The sequence below is a fragment of the Triturus cristatus genome, chromosome 4_1 (assembly GCF_964204655.1).
Source record: "Triturus cristatus chromosome 4_1, aTriCri1.1, whole genome shotgun sequence".
Classification (NCBI taxonomy): domain Eukaryota; kingdom Metazoa; phylum Chordata; class Amphibia; order Caudata; family Salamandridae; genus Triturus; species Triturus cristatus.
In genome coordinates this window covers 865,427,848-865,443,258 of record NC_140585.1, presented here as the reverse complement: position 1 = coordinate 865,443,258, position 15,411 = coordinate 865,427,848, and the positions used below count along the sequence as shown (strand labels likewise).

At 43.5% G+C, this 15,411-nt stretch overlaps 1 protein-coding gene across 2 annotated transcripts in view; it reads right to left on the bottom strand.

Moving 5' to 3' along the window:
• The window catches only part of MKLN1 (muskelin 1), a 653,324-nt gene that overhangs the window by 516,161 nt on the left and 121,752 nt on the right, over window positions 1-15,411 (bottom strand). For both annotated transcript variants that reach the window (XM_085653584.1, XM_085653585.1), the window contains exon 3: window positions 1,070-1,212. In XM_085653584.1, the coding sequence (XP_085509710.1) occupies window positions 1,070-1,212 (143 nt within the window). The remainder of the gene's footprint in view (window positions 1-1,069; window positions 1,213-15,411) is intronic.

Sequence of the window (15,411 nt, the reverse complement as noted above, 5' to 3'; positions counted from 1 at the left end):
TACATCCATTTGGTAGTCAGGAATTAGCACTTTATATTCAAAGTTAGGGTACACACTGTGTTCACAGATCATCACATTGTTGCCAAATTGTACAGTAAGAGTCACGACTTGATAAAGTGGAATATCATTTAATAAGCAGAAATGGGTGATGGTAGACAACTTGTTCACAGCTCATCTCAAACTGCCATAATTTGAAGCTAAAATATTCCACAATGTAATAACCAACAGGAATGAACTAAAAGTATAAAAAGGTCTAAATAGAATGTTTAAAAGTAGAGTAACTACTGACTACAGCTTTAGAGGCACCAGAACAGTATGTTCCAAAGACTAAGTTAACAAATTCATGGGATTGGAGATGTGATGGGATTTCTGGAGTCTAAAATACTCACCAAAGTTATGCTTAGAAAGTACACATATTCACTTCTGCAAACAGCTCAAGTCCAACACAAAACCATATCTAAGCTTTTCTAGAGTATTCAATGTTGAGCATCAAAACTATAAACGTGTGTCTTATACTTTGTTAAAATTTACATTGTAAGCATACATTCTTAAAAGGCTGTTGAAAGTCAAAATAACAGTACAAAATAAAATCAAAAGGCGCAATCTGAATTGTGCGGCAAGATAAGGCACAACTGACTATCATTTTGGATTGCTGGTCTTAGGTCAGCAAGAGGTTGATCTTAAAGTTGTTGGATGAAGTTAGGCAAAATAGGCAACCCTTAAAAGTTCTACCACTGCATTTAGTTCTTTTGTTAAAACACACTGAGGGAAGCTAATAATTAGGGCTGGCAGAAGGTGATCAGTTCAGGTAACGTTTATTTAAGTAGAAGAATGTCCTTACAAAAAAGTGCAGCCAGATCCTCATCCACTGTGTGCTGTCCCAAATGCCTTTGTCAACCTCCCCCAACATTTTAAACCCACACATGAGCAGCATTCTGTTGACGCATTATATTATTCCAGAGACCTCCTCAAGCACTCATACAATTACTCATAGACACTAACTATACCATATGGATTCGCTTCTTCCTTCGCTGCAGGCAGCATTTTACAACATTAAAATAACAAATACCTGGATAAGAGCTCCGTAAGATTTTCTTCGTTCATTCCTCCAAAAACTTTAAATTTCTTCAAATTGCAGACATGTGTTTTCTCGTATTTTCCGAAGGTGATTGTTTGGACGATGGCTGGCCTTTCTAATTTGAGAATCAGATACTGAAACAATAAGAAGAAAAATCTAAAAATAAAATTTTTGTAAATGAAAAAAATGATTATCACGATAAACCCAACCCTTACAAGCTTTTTCTAACAAACTTTCAGAAAACATTTTTGGATTGATACTAAATATCGTATTAATTAGAGAGACTAACTGGTCATGGTGGAAAACGGCCATGATGGATTAGTCTTTCATCTTTCCACAAACGCGCACACATAAACGTGTGTAAGGTCAATGTAAATCTCCACTATCGTGGCTAAGAAATCGTAGCAGTAAGAAAGACGAGTAGGTTAAAATTCTACCACTCCAACTCAGTCAGCAGCAACATTTGAATGAACCATGGATGTCAGAGGTGATAAACATATTAGGTGTGAGAAAAGTTATGCCAGGCACTGTAGACTTTCTTTCTTGTCACTCTGATAAAAGAGAAGTACTCAACTAGCTTCTTAGTTATGTTTTTGTTTTTCATGAATCCTCTTAAACTTGTATTTGTCCTTCCACATAGCGTAATTCATGTTTATTTTATGTAACCCTTTACTGAATCAAGCTTATTAACATCTGCATTGCATATTTGTTGCATTTGCACACCTATTATATACAAGGCTGTGTTGGTGTCTTCTGCTCAGCCTCTCTCTTTCAGCCAGACCAGGCGATCAGGCCCAGTTTGATCTCCTTCTCACCTGCCTGTTTGTCTTTGAAAGCTTTTCGCTTGTTAGTCACCTAGCAACCACACTGAGACACCACTCTCACTTATAGTTGCTATGCGAGCCTTGACAAGACCTGCCAGCAGAGGCACATCTAGGCTTTTGCAAGACTTTGTTTGCATGACACTGTGGCTCAAAAACACTCAGGGCCTACCTTAAATACCATGACAAGGGATGCATGAGTGTTCCTTAGGGCACTCATAAGTTGTGGGTGGTCTAGATGGATCAGGCTCTCATCCATTCATTTTTAGGTCGAGCCTACGGCGGCCCGCATGCGCTGCTCAGGAAATCGACCTCTTGGAATCACTTCAGCTTCAGGAGAAGCTTGTGCATGTGGTGCTGACACGTCATTGGCCTTTGCGTCTGGCTTTAGTACGCAATTGGCCAAAGGCGTGTGGAGGTCCCAGCTTCTTCAAAATGTTGACTCCCAGAGCGTTTTGCTCTCGGGAGCCAGCAGAGGCACGCAGGGGCCATGTGTTTTTAATAAGAGGTGGCCGCGCTGGTCTCTTGTTATTTTTATTGCTCCCTCAAGCCCACTGCTGTGCTCTGTTCTGCTGGCCCCACCCTTGAAACCTTCCTGCCTCAGGCACTTCTACCAGTCTGCCCCTCACACTCTGGGTTGTTATTCAAAGTACCTTGTGACTTTTAAAACGCATGCCTGTAACATCGCGAAGAAACTGAACCACTTTCAGCAAAAGGATGACCACGAAGACACAAGCAGTCCGGTTATTTATTTATACATGCACGTATGGGGCGCTGAAATAATAGCCCACCTTCCCTTTTTGACGGAGAGACTTTTTATTTCTATTTATTTTAGAACATTTGTAAAATGCGTTAGTCCTGCATTTTAACTCTCCTTTACAGTAAAAATTGTGAACATATCTACTTTATATAACTTCGTCATTCCTGAATTATCTGCCTCTCCATTGCAAGTCGAAAGCCCCCTTTTTCTGCCCCCCTCCCACTTGCCCTGCTCCGGTTGTTCCCACATGCTGGCGTGCGCTTGATAGCGGTAATCTGATACACTGCCCCTAAGAGTACGTGTCAGGTGTGATTCTGGTCGCAGTGCTTCGAATTAAACAATGAGGTACATTGTCGTGGCTTCTCCGTGGCTCATGTTCAAAATAAAGCCTTGGCAAATGTAGCGCAGCTTCTTTTTTGAAGAGATTTGAAAGTTTACTTCTACGGAAGAAATTATTTGTCACTTGTCTATGTTCCTCAAACCTCGCCATCCCAACATATTTGTAAATCACAACTGTCTCCAATTCTGTTTTTTTTCCTCTCTCCCATACACATTATTTTCACCCACTCATGGAATGCATTCGCTTTGATGCTTTTGTACTGTATCGTAGCTTCATTCGTATAGCTTTTATACACAGCGCTGGGCATCTAAGCGCATTTTCTAATGCTACACTGTGGAAGGCGTTCTCCCTCGTAGCGCCCGGAGCCCTCCCCCCACCCTCCAAGCACACACACAGCTGTGGGTTTCTCAGGGCTAAGAGACCTTGCACTGTGCCCCACCCCTATCCACCCCCAAGCACTACCCCCGCTGCCTGCCTCTCAACTCCAGCATTTGCAGATCGTTAACCCTTTCCCCCATAGCCGAGCTTAGCCGGTCAGCTTGATGCTGGAGTTTGGGTTCTCTATCAACTTAAAGAGATTTGTGTTAAAATCAGGTTTCTCTTCCTCTGAATAGATTTTGTTCCAGCCTAGAGTCCTCCTTCCCAACACTACGTCACTCGCACTTAGTTTACAACCCAATTATCGCCCTTCCTTAAGACACTTTACACAGCAGCGCAAGGGACGAAGGTTAAAGTCAGTCGTTTCTCACCTCCCCAGGTCCGCCTCCTTCTCAATACACTCTCTTGGGCCATCTCTCTGTTTCTTTTCCTCGGAAGCAGGGGGTTTCTGCACGTGAGTTTACCCTTCTGCGTCACAAGGCCTACTTGTAAGTTTCGATTCCTCACGGCACTCGCTGTCATACCGAGGCAGCCGGACAAAACGCGCCGAAGCAGCTGTTTAGACAACAGCAGCCAAAGTGAGCCAAGTCCTTTCCATAGGTACCAACTTCTGTACGGCCCTGGGTCTCGAGCCCCCATGATGTTTGAGCTGAGGGAGACCACCCCTCCTTCCCCCGATTGCAGCAGCAATGTGTCAGCAAAGAGGGCAGTGTGCAAATGAGCTGGGTGACCAAATGACTGCATGTCACCAAGACACGAGTTTTCCAGTTTTGGGTTTTGATTTAACTTATCAGTGCATTATGGGAGTTGTAGTCCAGGCATATTTTGATGGCGTCAAATGGGCCATCACACCTGATAATAATAGGTAAAAGTTAATTGCAGTAATGGAAAAGTGGAGTCCCTTTGACCTGGAACCATCTTGTTACCGTACAAATGAGGCATGTAGGGTAGTTTGGGAAAAGATGGGGTACTGCACAGTAGGGGCAGAACCCGAGAGGGCAGTGTGCGAGCAAAAGTGGCAGGAGCACAGAGAGCAGTGGGGGTGGAAAATACCTGGTGCAAAAAGGACAGTGTGTAGAGTGCGACAGGGCAAGGTTTAAGCTTTCAGGGCTTAACAGGGGCTTGTTTATCAGCAAGCAAAGTCACCCTGCATCAGCGGCAGGTACTGGTGGACAAACGTATTCTCCCCCAAAGAGGTTTTCTCAAGAAACATTGTGAGAGCGATGACAGAAATCATTAGCGCTATACATGCCATAAATGGCTTTACTGCACCAGGCCTAGATGGCTTTACAGGCAATTTGTATATGGCTTACAAGTCCATTCTAGCGCCATATCTCCTGGAGGTGTACGCTGAAGCTCTTGCAAAACAGATACTACCCCCCAAATTGCGGGGAACTGTGATCATTCTACTGCCCAAGCCTGGCAAAGACCCGCTCCTGTGTGGGTCCTACAGACCACTGTCTTGCTGAATTTAGACTACAACATCATAGCAAAAGTGATAGCATTACGCCTGGCTTTACTGCTAGACCGGATAATTTCTCCAGTCCAGTCGGGCTTTGTCCCACATCCGTCCACTGTTTTGAACCTTCGAACGCTTTTTGCCACTATCAATAAAATAGACCCTGGGGTATAGGCAGCCGCCGTCCTCCTAGACACGGAAAAGGCATTTGACTCTTTGGAGTGGCCTTTCTTCCTGGCGGTCATGCGATGGATGGGAATGCCAAACGGGTTCATGTAGCTCATAGCCTTACTTAACACGTCATCCACGGCTCGACTTTGACTCAATGGCAGGCTCTCCTCCTAATTTACGCTAACCCGCGGGACTAGGCAGGGATGTCTGCTCTCCCCGTTACTGCTTATTATTGCATTAGACCCACTAGTGAGACACTTCCATGAGCGACATTTATATTTAGATTTCATTCTATGCAGACGATGTCATACTATATGTCCAGGATAAGAAAGTGGGGAAACCCAATATACCCTTGGAGGCTTGGGCAGTCAAATCAATAATAAGTAAGAGGTGCCTGCAAGGAATTTTGTTTAAAGATTCTTACTCTGGTGTACTATACACGTAGTTACTGGGTTGTTTAACCACAATTGGTCTTGAACCCTTGAACAATCAAAGCATATGTCAAATTATTGGAAATATTAACACTCAATGAATGAGAAAATAACATCAAAAACAAGGGAATATCTTTTTTCGAAAAAGTACAACATTTTTATATAGATAAAATTCAAGAGGGTACAATCAAGGATAATTAATATAGCAAAACACCATGAAAAATGATGTACAAATCAACCTGCAAATCATGAATGTATACATCTATTCCAAAATAATCAAAAACATAACAGATCTGAGAATACAGGGAGCAGTTACTAAAATACAATGAATATTTGGGAAATAGATGAGGGAGTCGACCTTTCGGTCTGTTGTGGCGATTGTCCGTCAGACCATTTGCAGCCCCGCTTAAAAAATATATTTGCCCAGGGAATTCCCCAGAGATCCCCATGATATACAGACAGTGTCCACCACTTCCTGGGCTTGGAAGAAGCTGGAACAAGTGACTGGCGGACATTCGTTATACTCCTCTGCTCTTCCGATTCCTAATAACCCATGGCTACCCATTGCTGAAGAAAAGTTAGTACAACGCACTCTCACAAGGTACTCCTTATACACAAGTGGGAACCTATTCCCAGGCGGACACGTCTTTAATGGCTCCGAGGATGGGAGGTTCAGCGAAGCCACTTTTATGGACCTCTTCAATCTCAATAGACTGAGGAGTGCACTGAGAGCACAGATAACAGAGTAGGTTAACCCCCTCCCCTCGACTCCAGTCTTGAAGATGAAAGTGTCAGAAGGTATATCTCGCAATGTGTGGGGACCACCATGAGAGGGATGGAGCAGTGGGGCCAGAGTAGTCCAAGAACTTGGTGTTACCAGCTGTAAGTGTTGATTATAACTTCATTGTTTCAAAATACAATAATTGTACGGGATTTTACTGCATTGATAACATGTTATATATTGTCGTGATTTCTATGAAAATGGTAAATAAAGTTTTTTAAAAAATCACACCCCAAACCACCACTGTCCACTTGTTGCACATCTTCATCTTTCATGAACATGAAGCCATTTCATCATTCACTGTCAACTCCCTCTTTTTAACCAGTCACCAGAATCAATCCTCAGGTTTCTAATGCTATCCGGAAGGACACTGTTTTATCATGCGGTTTGCCCTTTTCATCATTCCATTGGCACAGGGATTGTATAAAGCAGTACGTGAATGTCTCATACCACACGACAACTAAAAATCCATCATTTCTCGAGAGGTCAGATGAGTCCCATTATCTTTGTTGAGTTGGACTGGGAGACTCTCTTCTCCAAACACCTCAGGTATGGTTGCACGTTTGGTAATTTCTTGCAAGAATTTAACCACCAGCCACCTGGAATGGGCATCAATCATAACCATGGGAAATGTTCTGCCCCATCCGAGATTACACATAGGGCCAATGAAGTTTAAACACACACTATGCCACGCACATCCTGGATCCGTGATACTACCACCATCAGAACTTGCATCCAGCTTCAATCTCTCCTTGCATTCGCTACATCTTTGCTACATCTTTCCACCCACTCAACAATGTCACTATCCATAGCCAGCCAGCAAAATTCCTTCCTAACACGTTTCTTTTATTTTAAAAACATTTTTATTAATTTTACAACATTAAGAGTCACATACATTTTGTCTATGTTTCGTTTAAATACATATTATAGCAACCATCAGGGAGCATAAATCTAATACTATCACAGTTCTTCCAGGTGTTGCGCCCCCTAACACGTTTCTTGGTGACAGTTTTCCCGAAATGCCCCTCATGAGCTAAATTAAACCAACTTTTATACACACCAGAAGGAGGAACCATCATGTCTCCTCTCATCACTATGGCACCCCAAACAACAGAGAATTGGTCAAGAAGCTTGCTGTAGGGTCATAAAGCCAAAGGAAGAGTATTTACCTCCTACCACCGTTCCTTATCATGTGCATCACCTCTACAAGTACATCATCACTTTTCATTGACTCAATCCATTCGAGTTCACTCACCCCAGCACCACAACAACTGACAACATCTTCCATACTCACGACAGCTCCTTCTCTCTCTGTGCACATGACCGTTTCTCTATCTTCTATCTTCCAATCAATTGACAAAAGTGAAAGGCAATCTGCCTCGACGTTTTTCCAACCAGGAATATGCTCAATGACGTAGTCACATTCTTGAAGGCGCGAAGCTAGTCTCGCCAGCCTAGCTGACTGACCCTTTGCCACCTGGAAGTAAACGCAGATTGCAGGGTAATACGACTGCCCCAGACATAGGGATGGAAATATTCCAGGCCCCTTTCGATAACTGAATAATGACGCTCAGTATCAGTCAAGAGATAGATGAGTCGAATGACATCACAAAGCCCTCAATGCGTCGAGGTAATACAGCAACAGCCTCTAGAAACAGACATCATGGTTGCTGAGATAACATCACTTGCGCATTCTTAATACAGCAGCTGGGTAGAGCAACTGCAGCTGTGGGCACGGCTCACCCCAACATTTCGGAAAACTAAATGGTGCTCCAAAAACTGCACAGACACACCCATAGCACCGTCTGGCCTGAAAGAGTCCTGGGTTCTTGTACCACCACGCCAGGTGAGAGTTGCGCTTCAAATGCTGTGTTTGCCAGTCATAACCACAATTGTAGTAATCAGCTTCACACGCAGGGTATATTTCAAGTAGAAGGGTTTATTAAATGAGAGAACAACTCTCGACGTGGTGCTCCCTCTGTCAAGCAGCAAGCAACTGCCAGCCATAGAGCACCATGCTGACACTTTCGCAAAAACACATAGCACTCTTGTGACACCCACAAGGCGAATGCCCCTCGAGGCCCACAAATACATTCAACAACTGGCTATGCGCCACTGTAGTTCTCCAAAGGCCATATCCTTAAAAACTGAGAATACTTTAACTGCAACAGAAAACTGACTATTGCTTAGAGATCTTATTGTATAATGATGTAGGTGCACAAAAGGTCCGTATCATTATATTGTTTTTCAGGCGTGGTCTTCAAAGGGCCATTATAATAGACAATATTTTGACCATAGTGCACTCAAGTCCACCAGATTTCTTATGATGCACATTTCAGGCCTATTTGCATGCTCGTTAACCATAAATAACAAACCGCCCCATCCTTACTTTGGCTTATCCACTCAAGTCTCACTTGATAACAAATTTGAGATGGTAGTTGAGGAAGCCTATTATACATCCCAGTGCACACCCCAACCTAGAGACACCGCCCCATTGTACTGCCATCTGACACCGAGCCACTCTGAAGGGTTAAGCAGACCATCCTTCCTCCCTACATGGACATTTGGGTGAACAGCAATTCCTCTATATTGTAAGGTATTACCTGAAAAGCATCATCTAGAACCTTTACATCAGTAGGTTGCTAGCCCAATCCAGGGCCGCTCTTATCGACACTTCTGTGGTCCCCATGACTGACTTCCTTTTGGAAAAGTGCTTTCAGCCGAGGTTCTAATTTTATGTAACAACTGTACTGGAGAAATTTAATTTTCTGTTGACCTTCATTATGTGGAGGGTACTCTTTAGAGCCCCAAAAGTAACTTGTTATAGGGAAGTGAAAAATACATTGTTCTCATCCACATACACGACACAGCTTGAGGACCCTTCAACTCTCCTACTCTTATGAAGGCTTTTGTTTCCTCAACTTGATGTCACAATTATAACTTTCCTTGACAAGTTTGCTAGGGATCCCATAAAAAGATTTAGATAAGCCTTACGACCTGTCAAGATAGATTACAGGATTTTTGCTTTTCCAATTTTCTAAGTCCTGGAACCAGTGCAATAAGCCTCTTCTGACCAAGCTACCTGTGACAGCTCTACATGGCTGGTTCCAATGCACCACTTGCCTCCGAGGAAATGCTAATACAGCCGTCTGCAAAATGAGGAAGAACTTTCTTATAAATGTAACCCTAAAGTTGCATACTTGGCTTACACAATGCAACATGTTTCCCCAGGGCTCCACTTTCCCATCCTTTAAAGTTCCCTCTTATGTGCACCCTTTAAAGGACATTAGAAACATGGAAGATCTGAATTCTTCCCACCAAGACCTTGAGGTGCCAGAGGATCTCAAGTCACCTTTCCTGATGGAACAGAGCTTCGGCAGGTAGGTCTATACCAGGCCTGAAATACAATGCGGGTTCTTCCTTTTGGCATCAAGGTGGGCCCATAAAACCTTAGACCACAGGGTCGGTCGGAGGCTACATTGTTGAGGCTACATTGTTGATTTTACCAGGTTGCCTCTTCAAGTCTTCCTTTTAATCATTCTGGAGCAAGAACACCTGGTGGATCAGTATGTCTAGCACCTGGTGGATCAGTATGTCTAGCACCTGCTTTCCAAAGGTGGAATAATTGAGGCATCCTAAGTTCCCCAGTCTTCATTATGATCGACTCACTGATGAAAGAAAATGGAGGTCATCCATGTCTTCCTCAGAAGTACTTTTTACGGAAGGAAAGCTGGTTTGCCAGGCGAGATCTCATAGATGCCTTTCTAATTATCCCTTTCTACAACCTCCACAACTTTGCCTGCAGCCTCTCTGGCATGGAGAAAAGTTTCTTTGCCATCCATTGAGGGATTTCGTTTCTTGGTGTTTTACCACAATGATGTGCTACCCTGCGGCCTGGCTTCCTGCTCACTGGCTGTATCATCTCGTTTCCTTCGACCTAATGACTCAGTCACATCAACAGTTTCTTTATCCACCAAAATGGCAATGTGAACCTATAGGTTATCACATTTAGCAAGGTTTCTTAGCGCTAATCAAGAAAAAAACAAATACAAAATGGCAAGTGATAAAAGAGTAAAATTAGAAAAGATAGTTCTTGGGGATTATTTTAAAACAAAAAGCGAAGAAGTGCCAGCTCTTCAATAGTCAGGTTCTGTTCTCAACTTCAAAATACATTTTATTGTTCCTTCCAATCAGTCACTGTTCTTGGGCTTTTAATAAATATTGCATCACATGTCACTTAAGACTGCCTCCACTCAAACTAACCAAAAGCAGAAAGATACTTTTAGGAGTCCTCAATTCCTTCTCAACCCCTCTCAGGCATCTATATCATTCTCAAGCGTCCCTCGTCACAATACGGACTATTTCTCCGGTCTTCTGCACTAGAGGGTCTTCAAAACCTTAAAGCGCTCATCTTCTGCAAGGTTTTCCTAGATGGACTAGCTGTCCCTCAACTCTGATGCACTGGCTGTTCCCATTCGAGCCTGGAGTGGGAGCACAATATTTGGTACCCCTTCAGACTTACAAAGGCTGATGATGCCCATCAGGTAAGCTGGGGTGCCATATACGGCTCTATAGCCAGATAAGCTGGGGTGCCATATACGGCTCTATAGCCAGGGACAGAAATGAAGTGTTATGGTTAGATCGCGAAACACGAATGCATTGTCACTACCTACCATTCTTGTGTAGCGTTCAACACATCCCCAGAGTAGGTTGTTGCATCTTACAGCACTAGGACATTTTCTCAGCTGTCCATTATGTAATTTGCCTGGAGAATCCACACACCAAAACTGCTAGAGCTTTATTGCACTACTCCGTGGACAGACAGATCTCTCTTCAAGCAGAACACATCCCAGGCTTCAAATAACTAGCTGGCAATTTAAGACACTCATTGCATAACTCAAAATATTGGCTTCAGATGAAGAACTATTTTTCAAAGCCTATAACTCAGGAGGCATTTAGGCTACTGATCAGGTTTGGTACCATGGCTTCAATAGTGTGTGGCAAAGAGTAGATTCCCTTTCAATGCCTCTGGTGATAGTGAATTATTTTTTTACAAGCCTTTTTGCGTAAGGTAAGTCTTACCATACCATCAGCCTTTATAGGTCTGTAACTACACCAGTCATTGTTTGGTTGATGGTGGTCCAGTGGGAAAAGTAAATGTTGTGTTTGTTGTAGATATGCATTCATAAGCAGTTGTGACTATACCTTCTTTGTCCCTTTTGGGATATTAAGTTGGTCCTTTCACTGTTGGGCAGCTGTCCCCCTACCAAAATATTTTAATTTAACAGACTGTCCTACACAGCTTTTTTCATACTCAAGGGTTTCTAGTGTATGTACATTAGATGTTATGGCTATATGTTTCACTCCAGGACATCTGTGTCTTAGTCAGTCGCACTAAAACACTCCTGCTATGGTGTACACTGCGCTGCTATGGCTTCTAGAGCCCTTTTCTTAGCCAGCAACTTAGAGCTTATTAAGAGGTTCATAATGGTTAACTTTCAAAATATTCTATTTTAGACCTATAAGAGTGCTGCTGTGAATGTGGCCATAAGACCTTTAACTTTCATAATGTTACTCTATGTGCCTTTAAGAGAAATGTAGATTTCCTTGGTCTTACAATTATCATTTTGAAATATACAGGGGGTAATATTATCCATCCCGTTAATACCAATCCTTAACCTTATGTTCCCTTCTCAATACATTTTGTTAACTTTCCTGGCTTGGCCTTTTGGTCATCTGATTTCCTTCCAGTTCACCTGCAAAGTCCGCTTGTCTTCCTTTATACATCCTTCTCAGCAAGAAAGATGGTGGAACACCTCCTCACAGAGCCTCCCACGCACAGGATATGTTTATGAAGTTATCACCTTTATGACATGCTTCTTTTATTGGAATGCGGTTTTATAATTCTCTTGACTAGATCACACCCCAAAACTTAGTAAGCAGCGAAGTCACCAGGACCCAAATTTTTCACCCGATAGAAACAGTGGTTCAGTTATCTGCTTAGTAAATGGCATGATATTTACAGCCTTAGCCAAGATTTTAGCCACGTAAGAAGGATAAAGTCTTGACATCAACTTGTACTTGTGAAATTCATTTATTCCCATTTTTGAGCTACATTTTTAACCAGTCAGACACTTCATGGTAACATCACTGTCCAAAGTATGATATCTAGAATAAATAACACTACTCCTACTCTTGCTGGTTGTTAGAAATTGGGTTTCTGGTTGACAGAGGTATGCACCCTGATCAAGCAGGAACCACAGTCACAGTAAGTCACAAACACACCTTACATTATCCTGTGCTCGCCGTCTGGTAGCTTGGCGCAGAGCAGTCAGCCTTAACTTTGGAGGCAATGTGTAAAGTATTTGAGCAACACTCAAACAGTAGCACAGTGAAAACCCAACAAAAAACCCATATCATGTTAGAAAAATAGAACTTACTATTATAAATAAATCAATATCAAAATGACGAAAATCCAATAAGTAGAAGTAGACATATGAATTTTTAAAGGATATGTTATGTTTATGGATATATGGATATGGATATGTCCAGTGGAGAAGTGTGGCTCAATGATTAGAGCGGCAGACCCTGATGCAGAGGTGTAGCCCGGGACCAGAGGTGTAGCCAGGGACCAGGGTTCAATTCCCCGCCTCGGCGGGTTTTGGGCTCAAAAATTCCACGGACCTGATAATTCTCGCCTCTGTGCCTATTCCAATCATGGAGTCCCACTCTGCAACTCTGGGCAATAGGTTGCTTAATCTCCACAACGGCCCCCACATCGCTAAGGATGCCTGGCCTCCACCTTGGGGGTGCCCAGGAGTGGACGCCTCACAGGGAAAGCCAGGATGGGTTCCACAGCGGTATTCATACAAGCGCCTTGAGACCCTTGCGGGTGAGTAGTGCGCTATACAAGTATCAAATTTACATTTACATGTTGTAAAATAGTGCTTAGAAGCAATAAGCCGTCATTGTGCCCGACCGAGACAAAGTCAAAAGTTGAGGCCGACCACGATGGAGCATGGACCAGATACAGGGACTCAGTTGGGTCCGCTGAACAACTGTACCTTGATCCAGGCTGCATCGATGTTGTCGCAATGGCAGGACGCACTGGTCCTAGTCCACGTAACCGCGGCGATGCACCAGCTCCAATGAGCACAGGGGCTGCAATGTAGATTGTCCGAGATGTCGTTGTGAGTGTCGTGCAGTTCGGTTTCTGAAGGCAATGCGCCGATGTCGTACTTTGCAGCAGAGGCAATGTGCCAGTTCTCGTCCTGCAACAGGCCAATTCGGCAGTTCCGATCCACGCAACAGCGCTGATGCACCGGTTCTGAAGAGAATGCATGGATTTAGTTGAAGCAAGACCCTTGGCCTCACTTCAAAGGGCCCAGGACTGGGAAGGGGGTGGGGGCGACTTGGAAGGGCAGACTCACAGATGGTAGCAGTAGAAGAGTTTGAAGTCTTTTATGTCCCTCAAAATTCAGATCAGGAAGCAAGCCAGCAAGCCCTTGGAGGCACTCTGAGTTCAAGTGATGCAGGTTCAGTCCTTCTCAAAGAGGCAGGGGAACAACAGGCAGCAGGGCCACACATCAAAACAGAAGTTCTTCTTCCTGGAAGAATGGTCACATGACCAGAAGTGTAATGAATTCATGGTGTCAGCGGTCCAGTACTTATACCCATTGGGGCCTTTTAAGAAGGGGGGTGGTGCTTCAACAAAGGGATATGAAGTGCACAGAGGTCCTCCCTTCCTGCCTTGGCTTCAGGCTAACTACAGGGGGATATGTAGCTCTTTCTGTGGGGACAGGACACAGCCAATTCAGGTGTGTGAGGCTGTGCCCATCTTCTTCCTCCCGTCCTGTCAGGATGAGCCATCATGACACATCAAGTCACACCTAATCTCCCTTTGTGTGTCGCTGTCTAGTGGGAATACACAAAGTCCAGCTGTCTCCCACCCCAGACTGCTCAGGGACAGGCAGCTAGCACCAAATGGCTAAAGTAAGAAAATACCAACTTTCTAAATGTGGCATTTTCTGAAATTTGAAATCAAATTGCACCATAAGTTAGGATTTTAAATTAGGAGTCCAGTACACCAGACTTCAAAAGTCTATCTCTTCACAAATGGGAATTGCACTTTAAACATGTAATAAGGTAATCCCAAGGTTATCCTATGGAAGGGATAGGCCTTGTAGTAGTGAAAAACGAATTTGAGAGTTTTTCACTACCAAGACATGTGAAACTTAAATATACATGTCATGCCTTTTAAATACATGCACCCTGCCCTCTGGGTTGTCCAGGGCCTACCTTAGACGTGACTTATATGTATAAAGGGAAGGTCTGGAACTGGCAAAAGGGTTATCTTGATAGGTCAAAATGGCAGTGCAAACTACACATACAGGCTCAGCAATGGCATGCCTGAGCCATGGTTAGAGGGCTACTTAAGTGGGTGGCACAATGTGTGCTGCAGGCCTACTAGTACCATGTAATTTACAGGCCCTGGGCACTTGTATGGCACTTTACTAGAGTCTTAAGTAAATTTAATCTGCCAATTGGAGATGGGGCAATACTACTATGTTTAGGGGAGCGAGCACAAGCACTTTAGCACTGGTTAACAGTGGTAAAGTGCACATAGTCCTAAAGCCAGGAAAAACATGGTCAGAAGTTGGGAGGAAGACCACCCTAAGGCTGTCAGGTTTAACACTGGTCATAAAATATAACCCTCTGGTGCACTGGCAGTGCATAACAAGCATTGGCAAAACCAATGGGTCTCACCTATGTGAGCTCCACATTGGCTTTGCCAATGTTTCTTAGCCATGTTGCAACTTTGCTCAAAATAAAGAAAAAAAGCTGTATTGCACAACCAGCGTGAATGCGTCATGGCAAAGCCAATAGGTCTCAACCTATGCGCTAAGGTTTGTTTTCATTGAGCGAGCACAACTACGCCATTGCCAGGTTACCAATATGTAAAAGAATATGACCTTTGATATGCAGGCACTGGTGAGGTTTTTGCTGGGTGCTTTGCTCTAAATAGAATTAAAGGATAATCTCTGAATTATTCTAATACATCTTTTGAGTGTTACTGGTTGGCTATATACATACTATAGAAAAGGCCGTACTTAGGTGGTACGCATCGGCGGAGTGATGCTTACATTCAGAATTACAAAGCCCTGTTTCAGATAAATAAATAAAGGCATATAT